Genomic DNA, 19,742 nt, shown 5'->3' with positions numbered 1-19,742 from the left:
TGCAGATATTCTTATTTAATATTCTTCTGCTTTCTCTAGGCAACTAAATATGCACTTAAATTCTTTTTATTATTAATATTTTTTAAATAATATTATAAATTATTTATTTTCCACTTATGTCAGCCGAATTTCGGTCGAAATAACCGCAGCTAATATGAATTTTTAATTTATATTCTGCAGTTGTCAAATTGGTTTTTGTGAATAGTCAACTTTTAGGCGTCGTCATGGGAATTTTATAATTATTCAACACACAATCACCAGCAGCACAAGTGCCCATCTAATGTAACTTATTTTTTAGTGGAAATTGAATGTAGAAGCGCGAATTGAATATAGTTTAGTGCACTTCTAACCTCAAAACAAAAAAAAAAGAACTTAAATAAATTTGTGTATTATCTACTAGAAAATTTCTTAATTTCACAATTACAACAAAATAAAGCACATTCAAATGTTTTTTTAACAAACTGAAATGTATAAAAATAATTCTTTGTTTAGTATTAAATATTGGTGCACGTCATTGTGTTATGTTTAATCTATAACTCATTTGTATTATTTCTACTTTTATTGTTTATATTTATTTTATTATTTGCAATAATAATCGTTTCAATGAATGTTTATACATAATTTATTTATAATGTTTATATTTGTCTAAGTAATTTTATATAAAAAAGTAATTTGTACAAATTAGTGTTGTTTATGACAGTTTTTGGGTGAATTATAGTGAAGCCTCGATATAATAAATTTGAAAAAAACAGAAGAAATAGAAATAGGAATACATTTTAACTATACTTTCGTTATATTTATTCAATATATTGTTAAAAAAATTTTCAGCATAAGGAATGTGAAGAAATTTTAGGAAAATCAATTGCAAAAATGTAGTTTGTTTCTTTTAATTTTGTTTATATTTGTACTCTTATTTTGGTGTTTATTTTTAAATTTATTTGGTTTTTGATTTAATTTCTAATTTTATTTTTATTTTATTTTTGTTTCTATATTTTTACTTTTTATTTGGAATTTTAATTTATTTAAATTTTAATTTTTGATTTTTTTACTGCAATTTATATTTATACTTTTATTTTATTTTTATATTTGCATTCATATTTTTACTTAAACTTTTTTATTTTTATTAATATTAGTACTCATATTTATCTTTTTTTATATTTTTACTATAATTTTTGCTTTAATATTTATTTTTACTTTTAATTTTATTTGGAATTTTAATTTATTTAAATTTAAATTTTTGATTTTATTTATTTTTTATTTTTTTATTGCCATTTATATTTATACTTTCCTTTTATTTTTATATTTTTACTTTAACTTTTTTATTTTTATTTATATGTGTATTCATATTAATCTTTTTTACAGTTTATTTATATTTTTACTATAATTTTTGTTATAATATTTATTTTTACTTTTAATTTTATGTTGATACGACTAACAAATCATCAAAATGAACAAATGCGCAAGCTACCACAATCGGAGAAAGCGGGAAAACGAAGATTAAAACGACAATTTAACAAAACAATAAACAAAAACAAAAATAATAATAATAATAATTAATAATTATAACACAGAAAATAATATAATGTAGCATAATCTGAAGCAAAATTGAATGTTTATCTAGCATTGGTTAGAGAACAAAGAATTCCAACACTACTTTAAAAATAATTACTTATTGTTAAAATTTAACAGATTGTAATTTAAAAAGGGAAATAATAAAAAAAAAAAATGTTGATTTTTGATTTTATTTCTTCTTTTACCTTTATTTTTACATTAAGTTTTACTTTGAATTTTATTTTATTCTCACTTTTATTTTTATGCTTCGTTTTATTTATATTTATATTTTAATTTAAATTTATATTTTTTTACTGTTTATTCTTTTATTTTTTTTTTACATCTTAATATTTATTTTTAATTTTAATTTTATTTTATTTGAATTCTTATTTCTCTTTTCATTTTCATTTTTATATTTATATTTATTTTTACTTTCAATTTTATTTTGATTTTTGATTTTACATTTATTTATATTTAATTGTTTGTATTTACCATTTTTACATATACTTATATTTTTACTTGCACCTTTACTTTTATTTTTATATTCTTTTTTGTTTTTAATTTTATTTTGATTTTATTTATATTTATATTTTTTACTGTTATTTGTATTTTAATTTTAAGTTTTATTATTATTTACGGCTTTACTTTAATTTTTATTTTTATATTTATTTTTACTTAGATTTTTGATTTTATTTCCACTTTTATTTTTGTTTTATATTTTTTGTATATTTGTTTTTACTTTTATTTTTATTTTATATTTGTTTTACATTTATGTTTTTTATTGTTATTTATATTTTTACTTTCAATTTGATTTTCACTTTTATTTTTATTTTATTTTAAATTTTATTTTATTTTCATTTTTATATTAATTTTTATCTTTAATATTGCTTTGGTTTTATTGTTTTTTTATTTGTATTTTTGCTTTTATTTTTATATATTAACTGTATATCTTTACTTTTATTTTCATATTTATTTTCACTTTTAATTTTACTCTATTTTCACTTTCACTTTCACTTTCATGTTAAATTTTATTTTGTATTTTATTTATATTTTAGTATATTTATGTTTGTATAATTTTGTTTTTGTTTTTATTTTAATTTTAATTTTTAATTAAATTAAATTTTTATTTTTATATTTATATTTAATTGTGCCATAAGATTGTATCATTTTTAAAATGTGTACCTAAGTTCGTTCATAATTCAATATATAGAGGGTATAGAGAAAACAAGTCGTTATGCGGCTGTTGAAGCAGCTTATCGCATCAAATCTATATTTAGAATAAAACTCAAACGTTTTACTTTAAATTCATTAATAAAATTTCGCTCCATAGAGATTTTCTATGCCAAAAATTTCTTCAGTAAAAAGCAAATATTACTTTGCACGGACTTTTCTTCAAATTTAGGTTCATTATATCGAGGCCGCACCGTAATCGTTTATATAAAAATATATCTGCCTGCCATTTCGCCTGGTTTTCCATTTTTTGTTGTATATTTGGTTACGTATCTACTTCAAATAGTTCCTCTTTTTCCTAATAATAAAATGTTCGTGGCGCATTTTCTCTTAGTTTTAATGTTTCTACCTCATACTTTTTTCTTTACATATGTATATATGTGTACTAATATTTCTACTAATATGCATATTTACAACAATAAAGTTACTAAGAAGCATTCAAGTGCGTGTGAGTTTTATTAGAAATATTAAGGAGAAACATTTTTCTAGTTAAAATTTTGTTTAGATTTGTTGAAAAATTCATATAAAATTTTACTAGTACTTTTATAATTTTTTTAATTAGGGCGCACCTGGCATGCAGTTTTAGAGTAAAGCTGAACAGCCTTTCAAAAAGTTTTCACTACTTTGTTTTTTGAATTGAATTAGTATTGAAATTAGCAGCTCTGATATACGACTTAAATTCAGGTAAGCTTGACTCAGACTGCTGAAATAATTCTGCCCTGAAAATTAAATATTCAAGAGCACAACTGAACTTTACAGATTTTTTAACACACTAAAATTTCAAGAAATAAATGAAGTATGTGAAAAAAATTGAGTGCCTTCCTTTAAAAAATATTTTTCTCAACTATAGCTCTTAATTCCTTATTGAAATTATCCCGAAGAGAGTAATAACTACAACTAATAGTGCGGACACAATGTTTGGATTTACGGGTTGAGCTACTGCTCGAATGTGAAGTCACCCCATAAATGAACAGCTTCACATGATTAACCTTTTTATTGTATTTACAAATGCGGTTAGAGTTTCTCGAGAGGCGACTGGTGTAAGAAGAAATACTTTCTATAATTTTAAGGAATTTCTGTCCGCAATAGCTTTGCATGCAGAATATATCGCGGCTATACACTCACAAAGACATACGAGTTTGATGACCGGCTTTTTGAACTACGTAGAGCTCAGCTATCATTGCAAATATCATTATTTTGCCTTTCATTTAGGTAGGAATATCCTTTTATGCAACTGAGTTCCCAGCATCTGACAACCGAGTCAACCCGCAAGTTTGCAAAAGGTGTTCGAGGTTTTAGAGCAAGCAAACTTTGATTTGTAAGAGGGTTTCGTTTAGCGAAAAAGAGTTTTATTAAGGAATTTTGGATACTAAAAGTCCCAAAATTTTTTGCTTGTGTTATTGTAACATCACACTCAGGTTCGAATTATGCAAGACAAAATTTTAAGCATACAACAGTTTTTTAGAATAGTGGGAAAAAAGTTCAAAACATTATTTGGTTGCTAAATTAGACGTAAAGATCATTTATGGCGTCAAAATTTTGCTTATCACGACCCCATTCACTTTTTGAACGAACGAACCCAGCAAAGCCACTCCTTGAATACTTTCGAAAAAACTGTGTTTGAAATTTGAGCTCTTCCCCACATACATATATATTTAATGGAGCTGTTACTTGGAAAACTTCGTGTTGAATATACCTCAGAGCAATTCCGCGTGCTTTCGTTAAAAAAATGCTAGATACTACTTAACCATCCACGAAAAACTGTAAACTTTTGGCTACAAATTATTACATAAATCCGTTACAGCCAAATTTTATCCTCAATCAATGTATTTTATGTATATAATATATATTATATGTATCAAAAATAGAATAATTGATGTGCCAAACCAAAGTAAACCGAAACCAAATAGTTCTGACAAATTGTTGGGAATCTATCCTGAAATAAGGAAACTTAAAAGCGGCTGAGGCTCATATAACAAGTTATTATATATAGTACAAAATATCTTCATATAGGACCAGTTTCTGTACTGCGACTCACAAATGCTTACAGAGCTCCGATATCGCTCATCGACTTAGTAGCCGTAAAACATTCGCTTGGGCTCTAAGCTCCCACACGCACTCCTTGCACCACGCAAAATTCTCACTGGATGAAGTTACACTACCATACATATGTACGGCTGCGCCACTCACACTGCTGTGCTGTTGCCTGCGCGCAGGTTGCCTACCAACATCGTCGAGGTGACACCAGCAGCACTGCCACCATTGGTCAGCGTATGACGTGGCGTCGGTTTTGGCGGCAATTGTGGCTTATACATGCGCTGTTGTGCCACAGGATGTTGCTGCTGCTGTTGTTGTTGTTGTTGTTGTAGTTGACGCCTCTCTACCTCGCACACCTTCTCTCTAACAGTCTTTTCGCGCTCCTGATACTCCACATAGCCTGATTCGTCGCTGCACTCTGAGTCGGTATCGTCTGCGGGGCAATCGCGTGAGGGCGCTGCTGATGTCACCAACTGACGCTGACGTTGACGTCGCACGCGCGATGTGCCATTGGCTAAATTGGTTACATGCTCTTCAATTGTGGACTTTTGTTTGATTGTTTCATTTGGTGAGTCATTCAGCGAGCCCTCACTGCCCGTGCCCATTTTCAGTGTGATTGTGCTGGAACTGCTGAAAGTGGTGGCATCGCTATTTTGGCGTCGCTGCAGCCGCGACTCTAGTCTTTGGTAGATTTCATCGACTGTGATGGGTGACTGTTCGTCGATGTGGATATTGAAGAATTGTACATCATCCACGCCAAGCAGCGCCGCTTGCTGTTGCACCAGTTGTTTATCGTGGCGATATTGCAGTGAAAGGTCATCTTGATTGGCGGTCACTGTGCTGGCTGTTTCACAGCCACTCGATATGGAACCCTCATCACTGTCGGCGGCGCTATGTCGTTTGCCCGTAGTCATGCCGCCTTGGCCATCTTGCAACGAGCTACTGGTGGTTGTGTTCGAGGAGGCATTGGAGGATATGGATGACTGCATTTGATGGCGGTATTGTAGTGGCGCTGATGCATTCGTTTCTATGCTGCTACTTTCGTCGCTGCTCAATGAAAGATGTGCCATTTTGCGCATCGAATTGCGGTGCAAAATATTCAAAATAGTCGCTTGCCGAAAGTACATGTCCTCGGCATCCAGGTAGTCTTCCTCGCCGTCACTGCAGACACCATTGCGACGCAAGCCTACACGCGTTTCCTCTTCGTCCTCCTCCTCAGCAGCAGCACGGTCGTTGGGCAATAGATCACCCTCGGGATGCGCCATCGGATCACTGTTGATGGTTGGCAGCATGCTAAGCGGTTCCTCTTCGTCCTTCAGTGCGCACAAATCGCTCAAGCTACTGCTGGTGTTCTTGTGCAGTTGCATATCGAAGTAAGGCAACAGTTCTGTTGTTAAGGAAGCACTCGAATCGTAATCATTGTACTTGAGCAGTTTCTCAAAGTCATCTGAGTCATCGGAGCCATAGCTATTGCGTTGCTCCTCCGTTAATTCAGCGCACGCCGGCGCAGCATTTTGTTTATTGGCGTAATCTTTGGTGGCTAGCTTGTTGTGACAGCATGTGTCGTTGGTATTCTTGCCAGTGGCCAACAGCTGCTTACGGTGTTGTGATTCGTCGAGCGAAATGCTGCAAAGCGGCCGTGCATTGCCAGTACGCCTTATAGAGTGGCCGCGTCGACAGCGACGGCGCCCCAACGTCATGGCGGGGTAGAGTGAATCTTTCTGACAGCATGATTTCATTTCTGGCTCATTGGTCTCTTCAGCATCCTCGCCCTCTTCTTCGCCGATTGCCTCCTCGATAGCCATTAATTTCGGAGCCGACTTAGAACGCTCCAACGGTGGTCGATAGTTGTTACCACCCACGCTAAGTAGTATTTTGCGCCGTGGTAAACTGGGATTTTCGTAAGCTGAATTGGCCAGGCTAAGACGCGCATTCTGCTTGAGAATTTTCTCGCGTTTAAATTCGCGCAGTGCGCGCTCAAGATTTTCCTGTAAAACAAGACCAGTTCGAGTTAGAAGAGCTTCTATGTTTGTGTGTATATGTAAGTACATCTACATATAATTGGACAATGTAGCCCAGTTACCCACCTTTAGCGTATTGCAAATATCCTGCACCATTTTTTCCTTGCTGCAGAGCACCGCATGACAGCGCAGTTCGTGTTTCAGTTTACGTCCTTCGTGCCGGTAGACCCAGCAGAAAATTCGTGGATAGTTCTTTGGTGCACAACAGTGTGTGATGCGATTGGCCCAGTACTCGGTGAGTCCGTGTTGGCGTGTGGTGGCTTTCAGGCCACTAGCGCAAACCTTGATGCGCATGATCATGTCGGGTTTATTGTTCTGTGTATAGTTGCGCCAGAGTGTGTTAAGTTGCTTTTCAACGCAACCCTCACCTGATGAGAACAGAAAGATAACCGAGAAACTTTATTTAGTTCCAGTTAGTAGAAAAAGGTTTGTACATTTACGTATACCCGTAGGAAAATCCTGCCACTAAAATAAAGTGTTAGAAAATTAGCAGCAGGAGTAAGATTTCACGTGATGGAAAATAGTTAGAAGAGGAGATTATAATTCTAACCGTAGTGAAGAAACCTTTCTTTCAGTCTAAGAGAAAAGCGAGTTGCTTTTCGGAGATCTCGCCGGACCAAATTAAAATTAAAAGGTATGCGCTGCGATTAGCGGTGTCGTACTTCGCCATAACCGTAATCATAACAATCAGCTGTTCTGATCAAACATATGGGCATCACTGCAAACGATTATAGTTGCCGCACCTTAACGCCGTAAATTTTGATTTTCCCCATAACCGTAAGCAGCTGTGAACTACTTTACATTTCTTTTGATATTTGCGATAAAAATTAGAATATTAGAAATGAGCGACGAAAAATCAATTGACTTAGTGGAAAATTATGCGTGTTTTTATGGCAAAATGCAAATGTTGTCATTAATTCTATTTCAATTTCAGGTGTTTATGGTTAAGGCGTGACTAATCGACAAATGATGTAATGTTGCGCCTATGGTTATGGTTACGGCTATGGCGGTATGGCTACGGCACTACTAATAGGAGCTTTACTGCTCTATCTTATTGTGCTCTAAGAAATAATTAACAAGTGGCATACAACATAAAACAGGTTCCCTTCTCGGTAAGAATCTGCTTGGTCATCTTTTGCCTTAAGTTTCTCCGCCTATAGCTGCTCGTCTATGCCATGTAGGCTGCCTTGTTGAGTGATCTTCTGTAGAGATCGGCAAGAGCCTTTAAGGTGGGGACCCAACCGGTTATGACGTTTATAATAAAAATTTCGATGTTTTAAATTTTTTTGTTGTTTTATTATAAACAACAACAAACACACAGACCGTTCTAAGTCAGCTCCCAAATTAGTGGTTATCGAGGGGGCAATAGATGAGGAAGAGAGCGAGAAAGCTGAAGAGACTAATATAATTGCTAGGTTTATTACAACAACGATTGATTTAACATAGGAACAACTGCCTATGTTATGACCCCATTGTTTTTTTTATAGGAAAATCATGTGAAAGTACTCCTAAGCTATAAGGGAATCAAATAGCAGCTATTTTTTTTCTCCTCTTTTGAATCGGAATTACCCAATACCAGCAAATTATATATTTTTGAAATCTTTTATTTAAATTTTTTATTATTTAGCCAAGGCTTTTATTTAGAAAATAAGCCAAATTTTAACCGTTATTGTTTGACCGACAAACTTAAAGTCAGCTTTTAACAGTTTTTTTTTTAAATTTTTTGCTAGTTAGAGAAATAAAAATCATGCAGGATTTTTATAGACGAGATCCTATGAACCTTAACGATATCGAAAAGTTTTATCTTGTTGTCTTTATTGTTGTTAACTGTTTAATTTTTGAAAAATGTGAAAATAGTTATATTGGATCCTTGTCTGGGATGCCTTAAATAACCAGAAAGCTTGAAGACCAAGAAGTTGAAAGAACTGTTCGGAGCCTAAGATTGATGACAGGTGTAACGGAGAGATAAGACGGTTGGCTGTCAATCAAAATATGAGCACTAAAAAAATATATGTGAACGTTCTCTCAATGTTACGAAAAGAAGAATACAGAAAATTTAAAGTTTTAAAATATGAAAACAGATTAGCTAAACAGAAGCTTACACCACGCAGATAGACAGACAGATAGACTCGAATTCGACGATAATCAAAAGTTCTGGGATGATGAATCGCAACCCATAATTTTTACCGATGAAAAAAAAAATTATCTTGATGGACCTGATGGTTGTCAGAAGTATTAAAGAGATATTTGCGAGCTACGACAAATGCGTCAAATTTTTTCAGAAGAATTTGACGGTGAGTCTTGGACGTATCAACAGGACAATGCTCCAATCCACAGCGCTAAGCGTACAGAAAAGTTTTTCGCACCGAGTTTTTCGTCCTGTGCTGAAGTGGCTCGCAGTTAGTCTAGACCTAAATCTAATGGACAATCTCTGGAGCATTCTTAGTAAGCACATTTATAACGACGGACGCAAATTTATTACAATAAGTAAAGCTTCTACCGAATCTTCTGAAGTCTAAAGAAGAACCAGCAAATGCTTCTTTGGACGGAGTAGGCCAATAAAAAAGAAAATTCTGTCTCGAAGAAAAGAAAACCCCATTTTATATGTCTCATGTTGTAAAATATTGGGCCATGACAATATTACATGGCACTGTCCTTAAAGACTCCGAGAAAACTGTTCTCCAGACAATATAATGATGAGCTACAAAGAGTGGTCTAAAGGAAGCGTGACCGCAATAACTTAGAAACTACTTGACCAATTCGATTCTAACTGCATTGTTAAGACTTGTAAGGAACCTGCCAAAGATGTAAGCTTCTATTTGGAATGCCCCTTATATCGGAATCAAAATGTTATATTACAATGAAGAAATGTTGCAAAGCTTGGCAAGCTATGAAAATACGAGTATTTGTAGCAGACGACACTAACGGAATCTAAAATATAATATTGCATAAGAGTGTCAGTCTTCAGGAATTTCTTCTACTCACATCAGCCGATCGGCCAACTACTGTGGTACGTACCTATAATCATTTTAAGAAAGTGCGGTAATGTTTTGAAATTCCTTGTCTCTCACTAGTCTTTCATTTTGACTCACCTTTGGCCCAGCCAGTTAACACATTGCCCAAATATGACACCTTGTACTCGGGATCTGGCGTACTTATATCCACACTATGCAACCGCTTGCCCCACAATCGTCCTAGACTACGCGACAGCGTACGCATCGTCTTACTGCCCAATTCCGCAGCTGCCTCGTTATCACCAGCCGCCACTGTGCTATGATCACAGAAACGTTCCAATCCATTTGCGGCGTTTTGCAGTTCATCGGCGATGTCAGCTTCCAGCGCTAGAACTTCGGTGAAATCCATTGTTGGTTCCTCGTCGCCAGCATCATTGTTGCTGGAGCTAACATCCCCATCATCTTTAGAATAACGCTTAAAGCGGTCTAAGTAGGGTCCACTAGGACGTCGTCTGCCACCGTACGTATGGAATTTGCCATCCAATTGGGATTTGTTGCTATTCTCTTTGCTCGGATGGTGGTTTTTCTCAAATTTCTTTGCATGATGTTGATAAGTGTTGCCTAAAAGGCGAGCAATTGAAGAGCTCTTGACAAATGTCCGTTGACGGGGCGGTGTGACGGATTGAGTTTTTGTTGCTGTCGCAGTTGCGGTTGTTGTTGACGCATTTGCCGTGCCTGCAGATTTTTCAGTCTGTGCTGGTGTCTGTGGTGTTGCAACACAAACTGACGTATTTGCGTTGGAATCTTTCTGTCCCAATGCCTTCTGACTGAAGCGGCGACCTAGTGTGGAAAATAATGATAGACGCTCCATAGTTGAACTCTTCTTCTTTGGTTCTTCATTTGTGCTGTTGTTGTTGGGGTTGCTGTGTGCCACAACTTTTTTCTTGCTCTTTGTCGTTTCCTTGTGCTGCTGTGTGTGTTGTTGCTGGTATTGTAAATGCTCATTTTTTAGTGTTTTTGAGTTCGCAAACATTTTCGAAGTCGTATTCGAATTTGAATTCAATGCACTCGCCGCATTTTCAGTCTCTTTGAGACCACTGCTGCCATTACTCATGATTTTGTTGTTAATAATATTATTGTTGTTGTTATTATTATTATTATTGGCGGACGCAACAACAAAGTCAACTTCATCGCGCGACGCCGGTATGCCGCTGGCTGCACTTCCAATGCTATTTTGTTTTATAGCCGCTCTGGTGATGTCCATGGTGGTGTGGTTGTTAAGTTGTTGTTGTTATCTTCGTTATTAATTCGATTGCTGATAAGCGATGCAATGTTGTTATTATTAGTATTTATTTGTTATTACTAATATATCCGCTGTTAATGCTATTTTTATTATGTGCTTGTTGTTGTTTTATAATTACTTTTCATAGCTTTCTCAGACCAGCGCGCTTGAAGTTTCAATCTTTACGATTTCCGCTTGTAATTTTGTTTGGTAGGGGAAATTGAAAATTGTTTTTACTTTTATTCATATTAACGGCATAATAATCGCTAATAGTTTTTTGTCTCCTAATGGGCTTCGCTCGGCCTCGCTCTACCTCTCAATAACTGGGCTCTTTTTGCAGGTTGCTCACTTTCATTACACTTTTAATAGCCGTTATTTATGCTTTATTGTTGTTTTTCATCATGTTGCATTTATTGGTCTGCAAGAGAAAATAAATTAATATTAATATGGATAAATAAATCAACATAAACTTAAGTGATATAATATGCTACATATATGTATATGTGTATTAGGCTGGGTCGATTTGTGGAGAGGCAAAAAAATCGCCCATTGCTCTGTGAAAATCATATTCTAGGGATCAAAATAAGAAACTTTGCCGAGGGAACCATACCTCTAAAACGAATTCTGATGACCCCCAATTTGGGTCGAACTTTTTAGTTTCTTTTCTATAACTCACTTAAATTAATTTTTTCATTTACATATGTTCTGACTAAATAAATTTCTTAAGAGAAAAAATAGATATTATTATAAATAAATAATAAATATTATTACAAATAAATAAAAATAAAGAAAAAACATAGACGTTTAGCTGATTTTTTCATGTAAAGGCCAAACATGGTGATATTTTTAAATTGGGGGACATCAGAATTCGTTTTAGAGGTATGGTTCCTTCGGCAAAGTTTCTTATTTTGATCCCTAGAATACGATTTTCACAGAGCAATGAGCGATTTTTAAATCGACCCGCTCTAATGTGTATGTATTAGTAAGGTGTGATAATGATAAGATAAGCTTAGTCGAGTAGACATACATACATATGCATGTATGCACGATTATACTGACATGTAATTTGTTATTGTGAGTTTTAAAAAAGTTTAACAATTAGCAATAAATCAAGGAGCGGATGCTAATGGTTCTATTTTTATTATTTAATTTTCCCAATTATATTTAATAAGAAAATATATTAAATATAAAAAACTAAGTATAAATACAGAGTGAATGATATGAAGTGTTACCAATTTCACACTGCTTGTATCTGTAAAACAGCTCATGACGTCAACGTCGAAATTGTTCTAATGATAGTTCAATATATTGTTTATAAGCCATCAAAAGCATTTGCGTCTCAGTTTTCTTGAATTTTTGTTTCTGTGATGGAATTCAAACGTAATATATTAGTATGATTGTGTTATATTTGGCTGGAAAATCACAACCAGCCATTGTTCGTGAGCTCCGTCACCTCAAAGTGTATAAAATGTTTTGTTTCGCACTATAAAACGTTACAATGATACTGGTAGCATTGCAAAACGCTATGGAGGTGGACAAAAAAAAAACCGCAACAACGCCAGAAAGGGTTCAGAAAGTGAAGGCTCGACTTGAACGAAATCCACGTCGAAGTGGTGGAAAAATGGCCAAAGAACTGAAAATATCGCAAGATAGCATTCGACGCATATTGAAAAATGAGCTCAAGATCAAGGCTTACAAGTTCCAAAACGATCTTTCACCCCGGCAAAAAAAAATTCGACTTATTATCGGGAAAATGTTTTAGAAGCTGCTTTAGAGGCGTTAACACGAAAACGTTTCGGTCGTAGACCATGGACGTTCCAACAGGACTCGGCACCGTCTCATAAAGCTTGTGTGAACCAAGAATGGTTAAAAAATCATGTTCCACAATTCATTTCGTCCACACAATGGCTTTCGAATTCGCCAGACGCAAATCCGATGGACTATTCCCTCTGGTCCATTTTGGAGAGCAAGGTGAGGACTAAAAAATATGCCAGTAAAAAAAATATGCGCTGAACAAAGCGATGATATAAGAATAGGCCAAAATACCTCAAGATCACACTCGTGCAGCATGCAACTCATTTTTTGACCGTTTGAAGGCTATAGTCAAGGCAAAGGGTGGTCATATCGTGCTAAGGTGAATATATGTTAAAATTGTAATCATTTTTGAACAATTTTGTCTTTGAAATCAAAAGTTATGGTATTTTGAAAAGGTAACACTTCATATCATTTACCCTTTATAAAGGGTATTTCAAAAGTAACGCCTAAATGTCAGTAGTGTATGATTCCTGGTTGGTAATTTTTAATGTAATCTTTCTCATTTGTCAAATAGACAGAATAAGGCGCTAAAATTATTGAACTTTATTATGAAAATGGTCGATCTTTAAGAACAACATATCAATCTTAGGTTTTATGCGGCGTAATGGCTTGAAGCTCTCGAACCCCTACACTCTCAAATTATTTTTTACTTCCTTTGTTCCTCTACATTAGAGTATGTAACACCAATTTGCAATTGAGAGAATTGGAAGTGCTCCTTAAATATGCTCTCAGATCGTTGAAATTCTCAAATCCTGGCTCTTCTTATAATTCCCGTTTGATTTTAATTAACTTTAAGTCTCTAGAGAGTAGCAGGTCTATACTCTCACTGTTATTTGTTTCTAGTGTAATTAAATGAGAAATTGATTGTTCATCCCTATTACGGAGCATTCACCTTCAAATCCCTCCTAGATATCTACGCAATACTTACTCATTTCATCTTAAATTTCTTAACATGAATTATGCGCTCTAAGATAATTCAATGAGATCTCGAGTTATATTCCGCTTGATTTTTCGGTGTCAAAGAATGAATTTTATTAATTTCTAAACTCTTTTCTTAAATTTATTTATTTAAGGGACAGATACCTGTAAAATTTCGAAAAAAAAATTTTTTTTTTCATAAAATGTTAATATAATCCTTTAAGAATGTGTCAAAAAATTTTTGGAATGTAAATATAAGTATTTTTTATATTATAGATCGTCAAACGTGACGACTCTATTCTTTGCGTTCGTGCGCTGGACGGAGTAGAGTTATGTATTCAAACTTTAGACGCGTTTTTCTCAAAACTATATTTTTCGAATTGGCGTACACGATAACTCGAAAAGTTATTGACCGATCTCTTTGAAATTTTGCACACATCTTTTGTATGATAATACTTTCTATGTGAATTTACAAGTTTTCGAAAATTTTTCGAAAATACAATTTTTTCGAAGCAAAAATAGTAGGAAAACTCGCCCCAAAAGTCATTTTTTTTCTGAAGCATTTTATTCCGCGATTTTTTTTTTCATTTTTGTTCAATTCATATAGAAATTATGACATTAATAAACAAACAAATTTTATTTTTTTTGTATTCAGGTCACTGACGCCGATGCTACAATGCCCGCCGATTGAGAAGCCCCGCTGCGCCCTTCCTGGAAGAATTGAGTGTACATCCGCCATTTTAAATGATTAAAAGAAAAATTAAAAAAATTTTAAAAATAAAGAAAATTATTTTAATGAAAATCAGGGAAAATATGGCCGTTTACAGGTATCTGTCCCCTTAACTATCTGTAGAATTTTAAGTTTATATTAGCTCTAAGTGGTCTGTAAAAGCTGTTAATATGTTTTAGACTTGAAGTAAACGAAAATACAAAAATTCGTATTTTTTTGGTTTCATAATTGTGGAGAGTTGTATTTGGAATAAAAATAGTGAAATATGAAAAAATCTAAATTTGTACATGTTTTATTTTATTGTGCCAAAAACAAAAAAGTTGTTGCTATTGTGAACTGTAATTGCCAGATCGTTATGTGGCACACCCTGATATAGAAGCATACATTTGGGCAATACTCAAATGCATTAAATATTGCATAAATTTGTTTGTCAGAAAGATTTGCTCACGTTGGATATTGCAAAAATGGACAGTGCGAGAAATCCACTTTCGATTGTCTATCTAAAAATAGAAGTGTCATATATATATACATATATATGCGAGGGCTGCTTGAATTTCGAGATTGAAAAAATTAAGAAAATATATGACACCTTCCTTGTGTCTCTTTGCTTGGGAGCATAAGATCACTTGCTCAGGGCTTTTTTAAATCACCCGGTTCTGAGCAGTTGCTTTTCAGTTAGTAAAGAAATACTAACTAATAAATGGATATAATTGGCGCTGGCACACCTTTTGAGTATTTGGCCAAGCTTCTGCTTCTATTAGTCGTGTGCGTCTTTATGTTTTCCACAAATGGATGGACTTACAGTTTTAAAACGACTCTGGACGGAAAAGAGCTTTAAGAGGGGCTTTTTCATGGCAGAAATACATTCGAAGAGTTTGCCATTATCTGCTGAGGAGTGACTGCCATTAGAACTTGTGCCCCTCCGAATAGTAGTCACACGCGAACCCATTCGGCTACGGCGGCCATCAAAATAGCTGATATGGCGATAGTTAAAGTATAGTATCTGTCAGGACGTAGAATTCATCTGTTAGGGAGGAGTTGTTTTACGCCGTATGCGCTGTATTTCGTGCATATAAATAAAACCATACGGCAAAAAGTTCAAAGTGAAAAAAGTATATTTCCATTTCATTGTAAACAAACTTGAAGTATCGAGTTGTGGTTTGTTTATGCAATTAATTATATCATTTATTTACATATACAAATAATTAAACACATACATATATGTATATAAATGTTGTTACTATAGCCAAAATTGTTGAAAAAAGAAACTATCGAAGCGTAAACAAACCATCGCCAGAATATAAACAAACCAATTTGAAATAGTAATGTCATGTCACCATACGTTATTATGAATTCCAAGCAACACAGGATGAATCGCCACAGTTGTGATCTTATCGGCCGTCATTTGAAACAAAATTACGTGATTCGTCAGTTGTATGAACTGAATGGAGTTGTAATAACCGAACGCGGACGATTGTATATTATTTTAAGTCACAATAGGCCAGTTTTACAACTTTGGGTGACAATAGAAAAAGAATGTAAAAAAATTAAAAAATTAAAAATTAGAAAACTTGCAGAAATGGTCGTTCGAAATATGTGTACATACATATGTATGTAGCTTATTTCGATGATATTTGAACCCTGCCAAATTGAAGCAATATTCGATGATGGGAAAACTTTTGACGTGATAACGTCTTATAATTCTATTTAGCCGGCTGCACGCACGAAAAAATCTGTCGTTATCTTGCTCATGCGTCGTTACTGCAAGCGAGAGCGCAAAACGAACGACAAAGAGCACCTACTTGAGTGAGCATATATATGTATGTATGTATAGTATATGCGCATATGTACATATATAAATTCACATATTTGTATATGCATATGCCTTCTTATTGATTGTTATTAATTTGATTTACTTGAAGAATTTAAGATAAAACCAAGTGTAGCATCATCATCCTTACCGAATTTATAATTAGTGGCGACTAGTTGTTAATAATAGCTGTTGTTTTAATGTTTTTATTATTAATTTATTCTTATATATGAAGGAAAAAAAGTATGGTTATATTTACCACATACCTTATAAGATATGTTGTATACTAATATATGTATATAAACATGCATACATACATATACTTTGGTGCAATTTTCATAGACTAATATATAATATGTACATATGTACGCGCCAATTATATACATATATATATAATATACATATGTCCTATGCCAATACATATAAACATGCATATGTATATACAATTTCGCGCAATTTGCAAACAAAAAGAACAAATCTATATGTAAAGATGCATACAAATCATATGGACATATCAAATGTACGAATCTATTCTGTACGCAAGCAAATGTAAGCTAATGCTTGAACTGCAAGCGAGAGCTCGGAACGAACGACAAAGACGCACAGTCGGCCCCCGCCTTCGGCAACGTTCGACATCTGGCTCTCCTACTAGATCATATATATGTATGTACATGCGCATATATAAATAAATTCACATATTTGTATTTGCATATGCCTTCTTCCTGTGTGCATGGTAATGAATCATTTCTCTGATGAGAATAGGATGATGATAGGAACAGTAGGAAATGAAAGGGGGTGTAATGTGTCTTGCAAAAGTCAAATCGATGATGCTGCCTCTTAGTGTTGTTGACTTATTAACGTCTGATGTACAATCGAAATTGAACATATCTTTCATGAATTTGATAAATGTTTCGTCATTTTTCACGTTTGTGTAAATGTAACTTGGTCAATTCCATTACGATTCCATTTACCTCCTTCTCTATATCCATACAAAATATCTATCAAACAAATAAAATTAAAATTTTGTTTTGAAAACTGCAATCATTACATCAGTATTTTCTTATGACGTTGTCACGTTAAACTATCGTCAGTAAACCGACTTTACAGGCAACCTCTTTTTTATCATAGAAGCAAATTTTTCATTTTCTATTCTCTGGAGCCAATCGGTAATTTTTACTGCATGAAAATTTGACAACTTCATTTGTGAATGGCGTCCGAACTATTACAAGATTACGGTTGTGTTACCGGATTCATGCTGTTTATAAAGTTCAATGGGTGACGAATATCAAATCCTAGTACATCATTGGACGTAGCACCAGCGCAGGTGCTGAGATCCACACAGTTAATTCCAAAAAGCACTTGAAGTAAACCCGAGTCCACAGCATGCATACCTCGTGGTCATTGCCCACTAAGGGCACCCACAAAATAGCTCACTCGAGCGCCTCCAAAACACACGTGGCCAGAAAAGTTTAGCGTTCACATTAAAAAAAATGTTTTCCTTGTTGGATTGTTTTCACCGTATTGTAAAAGGGCTTTCAAAAGACACGCCTAGATGGTGTTTTAAAATAAAACATGTAAAAACTTAGATTATTCCCGATTCCACCATTTTTATTCAAAATAAAGCTCTTAAAAATTATATCTAAAAAGTCATTTCATTTAAATGTCCACCAAAAGCACGTCTACAGGTAAAATCCGCAGTCAATTCATGAATGCCTAATTGTTGAAAACGTAGAGACGTCTATGTTGCAGGTAGTGCAGTAACACTTTGTGCTACAGCAGCAATATTCTCAACAGAACGGGCAGCTTTTGGCCTGCCAGTCCTTTTTCCATCCTCGACAGAACGAATTGCTTGAAATTGTTTCAGCAATCTTTGAATTGTCGACTCATTCATGATCGCAAACTCACTCGTCTACGGCAGCCACTTAAACATTTCTATACTTTTGAAATTGCAATTCATTGAAATGTCTGGGTTTCCCCTATGCATTCCTCATTCGTTTCTAGGAATTATAAACATCGTTTAGTAAAATATTACTTTTCAAATAAAATGTAAAAACATTCCCAGAGCATTGAGTGAATTTTGAAAGTGTAACAAAAAAAAAATTATAAAATAATTATATCTCCACAAACTTTCGCTAATTGAGTTTTAAAATATAGCTTCGTACCTCAAATGCGAACTTTTTCAATTAACACAATTTTCATTTTCTTTCACCACATCCACTACACTTCGATTTACATTTTTCAAATTTTTTAGCACAACACTCGCAGCCATTGATTCTTAGCACATAATTAACACATTTAATTAATATACAATTATTAACTAACAACAAATTATCGACGGACATTTACGAGTGTTTTCCAAAAATAGTTTTTCTTTAAGGAACAAATTGAGCGGAGAATACAATAATTGGTAAGGCAGATATTAACCAACGAAAGCGATTTACTCATCTAATCCGTTGCAAAAGAGGCGTTGGATAATACAAACACGCATTTTTATGAAGCCAAATATGTTTGCTGTTTATTAGCAATCTTAGATTTCCGCAAAAAAATTTAAATTTTACGATTTTCCCGTTAACTTGTTTACGCTCGCTGATTGACGCATTGTCTTGTGAGGAAAGTGAACGACTAAAATGGCTAATAGGTAAGTCGTCAGGTGCGCTCGGGCGCTGAGCACTTCACTGGAGTATTTGCGTTTTTTTCACTTTGTATTTGTTCGATTTTTTGCATAAATGCGCACACGTACATGTATGAATGTGTATGTGCACAGGTGTATGAAGGTGTGTATGGGCTTGTATTTAGAACTGACGCGATTTCTGTGAGTTATATGTATATGGAGTATGCAGATAAATCGCTTCACATCACATCACATCACGCACATCCACAAATGGATGTATTCATGTGTGTGTGTTTACTAAAATAACAAATCAGCTGCGTTATAGTTACTTTCGGTGTGAAGATTATGATAAGATAATATTTGCGAGTATTTATTTATAAAAAGGTTGAATGAAAGAGAGATTGATTGAGGGTGTAGAAGGGTGGGTTAAGGGAAGCAATTAACTAAGGTGATGGGAGTTGAAGTGGTGCATAGTGGTGATGTGCAATGGAAAATTTAAGCAAATTTAAAATACTCCGAATGTAAAAAAAGGCGAGAAAGTGCAACTGATTGCAAGGCCCAAGCACTAATAGCAAATAAAAATTAAGTCAGTTCGGATTTTGTACAAAAGTTTCATGGTTCAATATTTTGTATTCAAAATTCTGGCTGTCAAAATTCTGTATTGTAAAATTCTACTTGATAAAATCCTTTACTGCAAAATGCTCCATTTCAAAATTTTGTACTGAAAAATTGTGTTTAAAAAATGCTGGCAGCCGTACGATTAATGAGAGGAAGTGAGCACTT

At 34.1% G+C, this 19,742-nt stretch overlaps 1 protein-coding gene across 6 annotated transcripts in view; it reads right to left on the bottom strand.

Moving 5' to 3' along the window:
- Positions 1-604: 604 nt before the first annotated feature.
- LOC128861866 (uncharacterized) overlaps positions 605-19,742 on the bottom strand; it is a 210,558-nt gene continuing 191,420 nt past the window's right edge. For 5 of the 6 annotated variants that reach the window (XM_054100242.1, XM_054100250.1, XM_054100253.1 and 2 more), the window contains 3 exons: positions 9,932-11,493; positions 6,906-7,207; positions 605-6,806 (listed from right to left, as the gene is read on the bottom strand). In XM_054100242.1, the coding sequence (XP_053956217.1) occupies positions 4,968-6,806; positions 6,906-7,207; positions 9,932-11,057 (3,267 nt within the window). In that variant the 5' untranslated portion in view covers positions 11,058-11,493 and the 3' untranslated portion in view covers positions 605-4,967. Of the gene's footprint in view, positions 6,807-6,905; positions 7,208-9,931; positions 11,494-18,510; positions 18,607-19,742 lie in introns of those variants that run through there. The other variant, XM_054100270.1, reaches the window with a different exon arrangement.

Source organism: Anastrepha ludens, chromosome 2 (genome assembly GCF_028408465.1).
Source record: "Anastrepha ludens isolate Willacy chromosome 2, idAnaLude1.1, whole genome shotgun sequence".
NCBI lineage: Eukaryota > Metazoa > Arthropoda > Insecta > Diptera > Tephritidae > Anastrepha > Anastrepha ludens.
Note: the sequence above shows the minus strand (reverse complement) of the source record. Positions and strands in the feature narration are given on the sequence as shown.